Raw genomic sequence first — 12352 nt, forward strand, 5'->3', positions numbered from 1 at the left:
TATATGTTGTTAGTTTACTGTATTAATTAAAGGGTATATTTGTCTAATCAATACCAAAATATAAGATTGAGGATTATATCTTAAAGTTTGGTTAGAAATATTTATAATTTTGACAGTATAATTGAGGATACTCATCCTATTAATAGAGTTGTCAAATATTACAATCTAAAATTAAAAGGGTTAAAAAGGACGCAACCCAGACAAACTAGAGATACAAAAGATATCCGTCTCACTCGAACGAAAAGAAGCATCCTCTTTGGTTTCTTTAATAATAAAAAATAAATTTGATCCTGGAACTTTTTTTTTGTTTTGTTTTTTTATATTGTACAACAAACATATTAGTAATTCATACGAAAAGTGAGATTGTGTTTCTGAAGTGATTGCGATTAAAATAAATAAAAAATGGCAACAGTAGTACCTGATCAAGATTCAATCCAAACCTTCATGAGTATCACCGGTTCATCTGAACCGCTTGCAATCCAGAAACTCACGGTCATTTTTAATATTATTATCATTATTATATATCTATCTAATGTTTCCTTTTATTTATTTATTCATGTAATTTTAATTACACCAAGATTCATACTTTACTGTTTTATGTTAGATTCTTCTTGTTTCATTCATTGTATCATTGATTGATGATGTTTTATTGAGTTGGTAATTGAATGTACCGGTTCTTGTATATAATTTTATTATCTTATCGTCTTTCCCGGTTAACCTGACAAGGGAAAACCTCAGATATATGTTTCTAGAAAAAAGATAAAAACTGTAATGTATCATTGCCATGTATCAGAAATTGTATCAAGTTCTTTAATTTATGAAGTTTAAAATTGGTTATCTTTTTTAAATACTCAAGACTGGAACTTTTTTCTTTTTTTTCTTACTAGTAAAAATGGCAATAATTAACCATGCTTTTCTGGAAAAGGAACTATTTTTGGATTATGTGTGAGAATAACCATGTATTTTTTCATTTGTCACTAATGAGTGTTCGAACATTTTTTTTTTTTTTCACTTAGGTCACAAAAAATGGTATTGCGTTCCCAATTAAGTTATTTGGTTACCGAAGCTGGATGAAATGGTTGTTTGTATTTTTTAGACTTGTCAAAATTTGTATTTTGCACCGGCAAGATCGTTTAGGTTTCAATAAACGAGGTCACAAACAATCCATCTGTCTAATCCATTTTAGAACGAAAGTCAATTAATATATAATTAGTAAACAAATGAAAGCGCTGCCAAATGATATATTATTTATAACTGCTTATTTCCCAAGCCTACTTCAAACCTATTAACTACTTTGCTTACGCTATTAACTAAGCTTTTCTGGTAAATAGTTTGTATTTTCTTTTTCCAGTCAATATCCTTTTCCTGCATTGGGCTAACTGTACTTGTTTGTTTTTATTTGTTATCAGGAGCATGGTGGCGATCTTAATCAAGCAGTTAATTCGCATTTTAGTGAAGGCGATACAAACATGTCCGTTACCTTTGAATATGATAATTATATCAAAATACCAAATTAGCAAACGATGATTATAAACCCTTTTTCGGTTGCCTTCTTGACACAACGATTTCGTTATTTGCAGAGTACATGGAACCAATGTAGCTGATGCACAGGAAGATTTCATGGACGTAGATGAGCCAAGTGAAATTGAAACTCATAGACAACCATTCTTACCTTTTGCTTCTGCCAGAGATACCATGAACCCGTTCTCCCTTCTTGACCCAAACTTGAACAGACAAACAATTGATAGTGGTGGAGGGGTTACTGGTTCTGGAGCATTTGAGGATGCTTCTGAGACCCTTCCAAGAAACGTTTTTGAAACTCATGGGACCCTGAGTCTTGATGACGATGATTTTCCGTCTCTTCAAGCCTCTAATCCTATAGGGCTGGGTGAACAGAACGAAGGTGTCTTGGGTGGTGTATCTCATGATTCACGTTTCAGTCCGAGTGCTCCTGCAATTAGTCATTTACCTGACTATGGTATAGAAGAGCAGATGATCCAAGCTGCAATTGAGGCCTCTAAACGTGAGGCTGAAATTGGTCAACCAGATGATTCTGTATCACTTCAGAGGCAATCTGAGTCAGAGGATCCTGAAATCTCTGTTGCATTATCTGCATCCTTAAAGGTTTGGGCTCCATTTCATCATCACAATACACCTAGAGGTGACAATGGACAAGTTGGACGGCTTGGGTAATGGATCAAATGATTTGGTACAAATTGGGTACTTTCTGGTAGGTCGGTTTGATATGACATCCTTGTTCCAAAGTTCTATTTATTGTAACTATTGTGTCAAATTTGATTATAAACCTATATATAATTTAGATAGTACTCCGTAATATATATATATATATATGTATACATATATGTATACATATTCTAAATAGGGAAAATGTAAGAAAAAGGCTCTCTACAAAATGTTTTTCATTTCAAGGTACTTCCGATTGTCAAGTTAAGGCCCTTATATTTCAAACCAAACCTGACTTAACTACCTTAAATTGACAATTAAACAAAGTAGTAGCTTAATATGAGATGGTATAAATTGAGTACCTTTTATGCCATTTTCTCTTAAGATGGAAGGATTTGGAAGGTTATATGCTTTAAACATACACTCGAATATTTTTGATACATTTGATCTGTTTTCTTTCTTGGTTAACTTCTTTTCTTACCTGTTTAGCCCATTAGACATAATGTATGACCCATCTCAAAGCACTTGTATGTAAATGGGTTTAAATTGCCACCTCAAATCAAACCTTAGACCGTGAGCCTCACATGATCCTCTCTACTTACATGCTTAATGTTGGTACTCTCACAGTCAGCTGAACAAGAGAACACCGTTCATGAACCAGAATCTGAAGCTGGACCATCAGTGACAAGAGCTTCTAAGTTGGTCGAGGTTGAAGATGCCGTGGCAGTGACATCATTATCAAATGGAAGGTAAAGAGTGGTTTACGATTTTGTTCTGCTTATACTTATGTATTTTTCATATAACCGTTAAGACAAGTGGGACTCTAATCTGTTGAAAATATGCAAGGAACTATAGGTTGGACACTGGGAGCTTATCCATCCAGGATGAAATTGACCATGCAGATGAACTACCTCTAGTCAGGAATAGGAGTCGACGCGTATCTTCTAGAAACATGGGTGAAGTGAATTTGAGCTCGACCTCGGGTCCTACACAACAACAGAATGTCAATAGTTCCATAGAAAGCGATAGTGACTTCCCATCTGAAGTATTACTCTTTTTCATAAATTCTGTACTTTAAATCTAACGATTTATTCACAATCGTGGCTCATGTATTATTACTTATCGATTTTGGTCCTTGTTAATTAAAAGTGGGGAGGTATCTCGTCTGAAGAACACGACGAAGCGGTCATGCTTGAAGCTGCTATGTTTGGTGGAGTTCCTGAAGAGGATACATACCGTATACCATCTACCCGACATCATTACATGCGGAATGGTTTGGATAGAACTGCCGGGCCTTACACAAGATCAGTTCCTCGTCCTCCATCTCCCTCCCTTACTGCTCAACGTTTGATAAGGGAGCAACAGGTAATCCCCAGAAACCCAAAGTGTGATTAAGTTAGTGTCCCTTCTAATATCTATCTACTTTTTGCAGGATGATGAATATCTTGCATCATTGCAAGCCGACAGACAGAAGGAATTACTGGAGCAGGCAGCTAGAGAAGCTGCTATGGAAGAAGAAAGGAAAATGGAGGAAGAGGCGAAGATAAAATTGGAACAAGAACAGGTAATAGCTGAGTGAACCTTTCTGATTGCACAATATTTTTTCACATCAAAGTGCACCAAAAATGCTAATTACTTATCAATTTTTTTGTCATGTAAACTGTTTGAAAACAAGTTCTCATGTATAGGGTTTATGTGGAGATTATGAATATTATGTTTCAGGCAGATGACCTAGTAAGAGCTTATAACCATAGTCACATAAAACGTAGTACGTTTTGGTACGGGTACGTGATACGGGTACGCAATTCGCTCTTGGTAACGAATTCGGTACGGAGGGGGTATACCCATTTCGGTACGAAGTGGTACGAAACGGTACAGTGTACCATGTATTTGGTTCGGTGTACCAAAAAGTCATCACATAAGTAAACAAAATTTATAAATTTATACATTATTAAAATATAAAATTAAATAAAATAAGAACATTTCAAAAACAAATTAAAGAGGACTTAGTTAAACCCAAATTAGTTTGAACCACAAGCCTATAGCCCATAACTTTTTAAAAACCCTTATTCCCTAAAAATTTATATTATTAAAAGAAGGATAGAGAGCTCTAGTTTCCTTCCATTCCTTTGTCAGTATCAACTCTCTCTATTACTTCCTCTTAACTTAAAATTAAAAATAATCAACCCACATAAAATCCAGATTCAAAGATCAAAGACCAGATCTCAAATCCCATAAAAACAAGTCGTTTCCTTTTCCCTTTTCTGAAGCAGGGAAGTCAAAACGGCAGTGGTTCGCCGTACCACTTCAAGTGAGTCGTTTTCTTTTTCGATTTAGTTCGCCGTATCAAGGGGAATGGGACGCGTTCTGTTTGCTTTTTGGTTCGCCGTACCGTGTCGATTTGGTTTCGCCGTACCACTGGCGATCGGATCGCTAACGTATTGTGTTTCGGTACACTTCGTACCAATACGAGATACGCGGCTAGTTGAGCGTTTTATGTGACTATGCTTATAACCTTTTCGAGGATCCCTAAGACCTGACACCTCCGGAAAGTTTGTGGATGTGTATATGTAATGTTTGAGGTCTTATGCTATAAAAAGTAGTGGTAACGTTAAGAACAACGTAAGCCCACATGCCCAACATATAAGCCTTAGATGCGGTTACGCCCTAAAACCAATTGATGACAGAGGGAGTAGCTCTTAAGCCTAGACGTTGGTTTTGCTAGTGTGATGTTTTCTTAATAGGTTGGGGAGAAATGGAGTATGGCTTCATTCTAAGCACTCAACTATTAGCTGTAGATGACAAAGAGATGGACTGAGGTGGGGTCTGATTCCTGAATGCACCCCGAGTCCCTGACCTTTTTCTCCTTCCCCATAGCTTTTCAATCTCTATCTGATTTAGTGCTTTCTAATTAAAAATCTTAGTTCGTTACCACAAATATGAAATTGAAAGATACGAATAAAAAAAAAAAGAAGTTGCAGAGAGATACCGTGTATAAAGCACATGTTCTTTTTTACAAGCATATTATTATTTTTTGAATCATGGATGCGCAATGCGGCGGTAGTCGTCGCGATGACAATGTGGTAGTGGGGGCGATTGTATTATAAAAGGTATTGTGGTGAGTTTGGTGATTGCAGTAAGCTTGTGTGTTAATTTTGCTTAATATATGTGTCTGCCCTTGCCAATTCCAGAATCCAGAACACCCTAATTTGGCACACTCGGCATGATGACCACGCCAATTTTATGATGCGTGAACCTGCACAAGTGTTACATATTTATTTCTTGAAGAAGAAAGTTTGGGTAGCAATTATGTAATTTTAGGAGATGCATTAAGATGCTGATTCTATAAGTACATTCAGCTATCCTGCAATACCACATTTTGGCTTGAAGCTTTGAGCAATCCAGATGAGATTAGTCTTGATGTCTAATAAGTATTAGTAGTTAACAATGAACTTTTTATTTTCCATTGTTAAACAGAGTTTATGCGTTTGTATAAAGTTTATCTGTTAAGTTTATCTTAAAGGGTGCAAACGCAAACCTAAACCTATACCATTAATTTCTTTTATTTTTAATTTTTAGAACGGCTATACCATTAATTTTAATCTTTCAATTATAGTGTATACTAGAGATCTGGCTAATCAAAAACACTATCGTTTAAATGTGTGTTTTGTCATTGTTTCTATACTTGAGTTTAAAAATTCATGAATTTTGTATTTCCTATTTTCAGGAAGCTGAGAGGCAGTTAGCAGCTAAGGAGGCTTCACTTCCTCAGGAACCTACATCTGATAATGAAAATGCCGTGACCCTTCTCGTGCGAATGCCTGATGGAAGCCGTCTTGGCCGTCGATTTCTGAAGAGCGACAAGTTACAGGTAGAATTTCTACATTAATGATGACATGCGGTTGTTTGTTCTCTATTTTTACCCTTTTCTCCTTAACCTGGCAGTATCTTTTCGATTTCATTGATGTCGGCAGAGTGGTCAAGCCGAGCACATATAGATTGGTATTCACTCGTTTATCTATTTAGTCACCCAAAAGTTTACATCTATGCAATATATTTGGTGGTCAGATCGCTGAGACATTGAAAGTTTCATAACTTAATAAATCAAAGATAATGGCATTAGACTAGTTAACCTTAAACTTTTATGGTAGGCACTCTTCAAGTAAATATAATTTTTGCTGCTTATATATATTTTACACAGGTGAGACCATACCCTCGGCGTGCATTCAGTGATACAGAGCGTAACTTGACCTTCAACGAAGTTGGTTTGGCTAGCAAACAGGAGGCATTATTTCTTGAGATAATCTAACCAGGGTTGTAAAACTCGGCCTAAAAATCGGATCAGACTTGAGATGATCCAACCATTATGATGATGTAAATTATAAAATAGTTTGTCTCCACATGAACATAGGGTCATTGCTTGAAATATATACACCTCAAATTGAATTTTATATTGTTTGGTTGATATGTGGTTCACTGTCTCGTCAACCAACTCAGGATGTGCACGTTAGATGGCAGAATCAATGGTTTATATTAGGGGCTCTGATGGTTGATGAGTATGCCGCCGTACCTTCTGTATTTATGAAGTTGATATGGCGTTCACTAAAGTTATAAACCTTACAGATGGTGATTGTTAATGCTCTAAACTTTTATACGTCTGCCTTAAAAATTACATTGTTATTACAATGCCTGAGGGTCTCTTGCTGCTAGGATCTTGTGTCACATTTTTATTCTTCTAGGACCGATAATTAGCCCTACTGTGTTTGCATTGGTATCTGTTTGCACTTGGATATTTCAATGCGTGAGGGTGTCTTGCTGCTAGGATCTTGGGTCGCATTTTTTCTAGCTAGTTCTCCAGTTAGGCAATGAACCTGCTTTGGCATTGGTAAAAGCCGACTAATCAAAGATCAGAACATTTTTGGTTATTGATCTAGAGAATAGTATGACTGATACGTGATGAATGGTTTATCGGAAAGTGCATTTGCGAGATTCTGTATCCACATTGGATGGGCTTTGTTAAAACCAAATTTTTTCCTTTGGGCATCATTTTTGGTTTTTCTATATCACACGTATTAGGCTTAAGGTTAGTTTGCCATTGTCTTATTGCTTTGGTGTGGTGAGTGTGATCTGTGTTTGTTTGTAGCTGCATGTTATTAGGCTGGTTTTGGTTAAAGGAACCCTCGATCTTTGTCCACCCAGATATCCCTAGCGTCAGACCATATATATGGGTATTGTTTCTACATCAGTAAATATGAATCGGAACAAGTAGGTCAGATAGTCCACCTTAAATGTATTTGAATTACTTGCAACTTTGGTCTGAAAGTACGTTATATAAATCTGAATATATGTTTTCATCCGTCTGCACACATTCTTTATTGAAAATCTATTGTTAAAGTAAGAGTTATAATTAGCTGTAACAACTTACGTCATCCTGTCAAAGGCAAAAGTGAAATGTAAACAATTATGCATCCATTTCAAGATTAGCCATCATTCAACAAAATATAAAATGTTTTCCTCGTAGTAAGTTGCAAACATGTAAATTGGTTTGTGTAAAATAATCGGTATTTTGTTGCTGTATCTTAATTCTTTTCATTTTGTGTTTTAGTTTCATCTTTAGTAAAACTTAGTTATCAAAAGATGTTTAAGCAAGTTTATAAGCTTAAGTTCAAAGGGGGTTAATCTAGCTTAGGAAGGGTTAAAGGTTGAATAAGGCTTGTTGGCGGTTCCCAACTGGTGTGAGATTAGGGAGATAATCGCACGCCGCCAAGCTTATATGAGGGTGTTTGTGTGTGTTTCATTCTGCCTTGAATGAGATTCAAGGCGAGGTATTTATAGGGGCTTAAGGAAGGATCTAGACCTGGTCCTCAAAACCATGACGCCATGGCTGTAGGAATCTGTCGCTTAGTGTAACAAACTCTTGTCTTCATGTAGTCAGTGTAAGAGAAGTACGGAGTGTCAGATAGACGTCATGTTGTCCTAGCCTACGGTTTAAGTTCCTAGTCCGTAGCCTAAGAGAAGGTTGTTACTTAAATAGGTTGGTAGCCTAAGGATTAAGTTACGTAAATCCTTAGCCTAAACATATCCGTAGGTATACGTTATCAAAAGACAATGACTATAGTCTATAGGATCCTTCAACCATCAACATTGTTTTATGTCTATATAGTGTGTGTGTTTGTTATATGGGGTTATTATGATTAATTCATTACATTCCCTCTTTTATAACTGCCTCTAAAATGACCAACAGATCACACCATCCAATCATGGATAGTCACGTGTCATCCTAACCCTGCATCCTCTTTCTTTTGCCATTTTCTATGCATGCATGACTATCTCCTTTCTGTTTAAGATTCAATTATATTTTTGATTTATTGTGTGTCTTGTAATAATGTGTCCATGTTTCATGGATAAAATTAAAGATATGAAGATGGATGAAATGGCTTCTTTGATCGGAGTAACGCCTCCCATATTCCGATTCCTCATATGTTTCGTGGCCACAATTCCTATAAGCTTCTTTCACCGTTTCGTCCCTGGTGGTTCTACAGGGAAACACTTGTACGCTGCTTTAACCGGCGGTGTGCTTTCCTACCTGTCATTTGGCCTCTATTCCAATATGCACTTCCTCGTGTTGATCTTCATTAGTTATGGTTCTATGGTGCTCTGTCGGAAACAATGTGGTTTGATTACATTCGTCTTAGCAATGGGCTACCTCATTGGAATGTACGTACCTATTAATATTCATTTACATGATTGTGGATTGACGACCTTATAATATAAGGTCGTTTTTTGAGACTACAAGCAATTAGTAAAGTTGTTGCAAGAAAAAAAAAATCATATAGTTCTATAAATCTATATTTTTGGGTTATATATATATGCAAAATAGCAACATATATTACCTGCACAGATAATATTGTCTCACCTGTTTTGTAATTAGTCCTTAGGCAACCTGAAAGCAATAATAAAGATTATGGCATTTTTATCATTTTAAATCCTTTTCTTCATATTAATTAGCTGTTAGATACATACTATTTAAAAAAAAATTCTGAAAACAATGTTATTAATCTTTCTCAATTGTTTGCCAAATATGTAGCCATGCGTACTACACGAGTGGGGAATCATGGAAAGAAGGAGGTATCGATGCTACCGGTAAGAACTCTTGATTAATTATCTCATACATATGTCAAAAAATAAATGTTCGTGTTATTCCATTCAAAGGCAAATTATTATTGGTATCATATGATTATATATTATGTAGGATCAATGATGGTTATAACATTAAAAGTGATTTCTTGCGCTATTAACTATAATGACGGGTTGTTAAGAGAGGAAGGCTTAAGCGAATCCCAGAAGAAAAATCGGTTAATTAAGTTACCCTCTTTCCTAGAGTTTGTGGGATACTGCCTCAGTTGTGGCATTCACTTTGCTGGTCCAGTTTTCGAAATGAAAGATTATTTAGATTGGACAGAAAGAAAAGGGGCAAGTACACCACCAAGTTTTCATCAGTCATTTTATGGATGTTATTATTCTACTTGCTTAAACTTCTTAACCATTTACTCTGTTATCTTACATTTATGCTAGATTTGGGTCGAGTCTGATAAACCTTCACCATCACCTTGCCAACCAACAATTAAAGCTCTTCTTCAAGCTGGTTTATGCATGTGGATGTACTTATACTTAGAACCCCAATATCCAGTGTCAAGGCTCAATGATCCTATCTATAAAAATTGGCCATTTATGGAACGCTTGATCTACCAGTACATGTGCAGTTTTACAGCCCGTTGGAAATATTATTTTATATGGTCGGTTTCAGAAGGGTCTATGATTCTTTCGGGCCTGGGTTTCAGTGGATGGACTAATTCTTTAACCCCAAAAGCGCGATGGGACAGGGCTAAAAATGTTGACATTTTGGGTGTTGAGTTTGCAAAGAGCGCTGTGGAGATACCACTCGTGTGGAATATACATGTTAGTAGCTGGCTTCGTCATTGTGAGTCTTGAATATTACTACTTGCTTCCCGTTTGATCATTTGTGTTATTTACTTTAATGCATGATTAGATGTATATATGAATAGATGTTAATTTCATGTATATGTATGTTTAGATGTTTACGACAGGCTTGTTCAAAAAGGGAAAAGACCTGGTTTCTTTCAGTTGCTAGCAACACAGACTATTAGTGCTATATGGCATGTAAGTGTTCATTTGCAGTGTCAAGATTGAATTTGTTCTCACACATCTCCATTATATGCTATCTTAATCGACTAATTAATATCTGGCTAATTTGGGCGTTGATAACAAATATTCGTTACTTTGACAGGGTATACGTCCAGGGTACATCATATTCTTTGTTCAGTCTGCTTTGATGATTTCTGGTTCCAAAAGTACTGATTCTTTCTGCCTAGCTTGATGAACTACTTTCTTAATTATATATGGTTGAATATAAAATTATAAGAATTTAACCTTGTTTCATATTTTGTGTATGATCAGCCATTTACAGATGGCAACAATCCGTTCCAAGCAGTAAACATGGGCTTAAGAAGATGATTATGCTTACAAACTTTGCTTACACGATGCTTGTTTTAAGCTACTCTTCTATTGGTTTTATAGTAAGTTGGTGATTCTGATCAGATGCAGACTTATATTTGTTATCGATCAGCTCTGGTCCAGACATTCTAATGCATACAATTTTTGTGTTGCTCGCAGGTATTAAGCCTGAACGAAACAATCACTTCATACGGGAGTGTATACCACTTCGGAACAATCATTCCTGTAGTTGTTATTGTCATGGGTAGCCTAGTTACACCAAAACCAGCCACATCCAGAGCTCGAAAGGATAAGTAATTAAGGTCTTCGTTGTATAAACCATACACTAATTAATTCATATAGCCAATTTCGCGTGCTCTTTATTTGGGCAAGGTTTTGTTGATCATTTGTAAGTGTAAACCATTACTTTCCAAAACGTAAATGCCTCCCTTTACTTTGAAAATTTCCAAAATGTAATACTATAATGGTTTGTAATGAAGATACAATTTAATGTGTTTTTTATGCACGTTAACCATAATCTATGGGGCTGTATTTACCATTATCTTTTTTTGATCTTCAATTACATAATTTCCTTTAATTTAGTTTAGGCGTAATAATAACAAAAACTTGTTGTTTTGTTCTGTTATTATCGGAACAAATAGTTTTATTTTGACTTGTTATGGCAACAAACAATTTTTTACTTTTAAATTTGATCTGATTTGGACTTTACGGATACTATAAACTAACAATGTAAACATGGGTGGGTTATTTAAAAAATCATAAATAATTTAATAATTTGAATTTTCCAGAATTATAAATATTCATCTAATTCATTTAGAAATTTATATAGACGAAAAACTTTTATATGAATGCTCTGAAAATAGCATGCTATATCATAAGAGAGGTGATTTAATACACTTTTGATAGACGTTTTAATTTTTAATATTTTAATAATACTTACACATATAAAAGTAAAATATTTAAAATAAAGTTAGTTTGTTTACACATCTCCAAGTTAGCTACACCACTATCACCGGAAACTTTGATTCGAAGCGGTTCTTTGGCCTTAAAAGATCAAACTATTAATAAAAGATACTTGGTAAACTTTGTCATCTTTTGATTTTATTCTGTCAAAATATCGGTTTATCAATAAAAATAGTCTCGAATTAAGATCATCATCATCAAAATTAGATATATCCATGTCCTAATTGGATCGAAATCCTTTGTCCGTCGTTGAAAAGAAAATAAATAAAGGTTAAACGGCCGGAAAGGTATGCTAGCAGCTATATGACGCCGGCGACAGACCACCACGTACCAACAAATTAAAACATCGATCAATACTTCCTTAATAAGCAAACTATCCCACTCCCTTTTAACATCTCTACCTTTGAAATGTCGTTTATGCCCTCCTAACTTACACTACCCTATTTTTTTTCCATTTTCTCCATCACGCTCATTACACACACATATATTCAGTCGATTCCAGATTTTCTCTCCCTCCCCCCTTATCTGATTTTCTCCCCCCATAAACACCATCCACCACCGCCCCAAATGCCACCATCCACCGCCGCAATCCACCACAAACACCATCCACCACCGCCCCAAAAACCACCATCCACCGCCGCCTGCTTATCTCTTTTTTTTTTTCATCGCC

The 12352-nt window shown here is 35.7% G+C and overlaps 2 protein-coding genes across 4 annotated transcripts; both read left to right on the top strand.

Annotated features, from left to right (window-relative positions):
- Positions 1 to 206: 206 nt before the first annotated feature.
- LOC122611301 (plant UBX domain-containing protein 8-like) lies at positions 207 to 6838 on the top strand. 3 transcript variants are annotated; one of them, XM_043784307.1, is made up of 10 exons: positions 210 to 492; positions 1410 to 1471; positions 1581 to 2124; positions 2812 to 2933; positions 3031 to 3229; positions 3334 to 3549; positions 3617 to 3748; positions 5912 to 6055; positions 6130 to 6186; positions 6386 to 6838. In XM_043784307.1, exons 1-10 carry the CDS (start codon positions 403 to 405, stop codon positions 6491 to 6493), a joined length of 1674 nt encoding a protein of 557 aa, XP_043640242.1. In that variant the 5' UTR covers positions 210 to 402; the 3' UTR covers positions 6494 to 6838. The 3 variants fall into 3 exon arrangements, with proteins under 3 accessions (XP_043640244.1, XP_043640242.1, XP_043640243.1); XM_043784308.1 differs by having other exon boundaries at positions 212 to 492; positions 3040 to 3229; XM_043784309.1 differs by lacking the exon at positions 6130 to 6186 and having other exon boundaries at positions 207 to 492.
- Positions 6839 to 8572: 1734 nt separating this feature from the next.
- On the top strand, positions 8573 to 11179 carry LOC122580235 (lysophospholipid acyltransferase 1-like). Its single transcript, XM_043752512.1, has 8 exons — positions 8573 to 8901; positions 9272 to 9327; positions 9437 to 9657; positions 9760 to 10165; positions 10280 to 10365; positions 10493 to 10556; positions 10663 to 10781; positions 10879 to 11179. Exons 1-8 carry the CDS (start codon positions 8585 to 8587, stop codon positions 11014 to 11016), a joined length of 1407 nt encoding a protein of 468 aa, XP_043608447.1. The 5' UTR covers positions 8573 to 8584; the 3' UTR covers positions 11017 to 11179.
- The last annotated feature ends 1173 nt before the right edge of the window (positions 11180 to 12352 follow it).

This window comes from Erigeron canadensis, chromosome 8 (genome assembly GCF_010389155.1).
Source record: "Erigeron canadensis isolate Cc75 chromosome 8, C_canadensis_v1, whole genome shotgun sequence".
Classification (NCBI taxonomy): domain Eukaryota; kingdom Viridiplantae; phylum Streptophyta; class Magnoliopsida; order Asterales; family Asteraceae; genus Erigeron; species Erigeron canadensis.

Coding starts and splice junctions, on each gene's coding strand:
- LOC122580235 (XM_043752512.1), top strand. CDS start 8,585: ATGGATAAAATTAAAGATATGAAGATGGATGAAATGGCTTCTTTGATC. Junction 10,166..10,279: donor TAGTAGCTGGCTTCGTCATT/GTGAGTCTTGAA, acceptor ATGTATGTTTAG/ATGTTTACGACAGGCTTGTT. Junction 10,557..10,662: donor GATGATTTCTGGTTCCAAAA/GTACTGATTCTT, acceptor GTGTATGATCAG/CCATTTACAGATGGCAACAA.
- LOC122611301 (XM_043784307.1), top strand. CDS start 403: ATGGCAACAGTAGTACCTGATCAAGATTCAATCCAAACCTTCATGAGT. Junction 493..1,409: donor TTGCAATCCAGAAACTCACG/GTCATTTTTAAT, acceptor ATTTGTTATCAG/GAGCATGGTGGCGATCTTAA. Junction 6,187..6,385: donor AGCCGAGCACATATAGATTG/GTATTCACTCGT, acceptor TATTTTACACAG/GTGAGACCATACCCTCGGCG.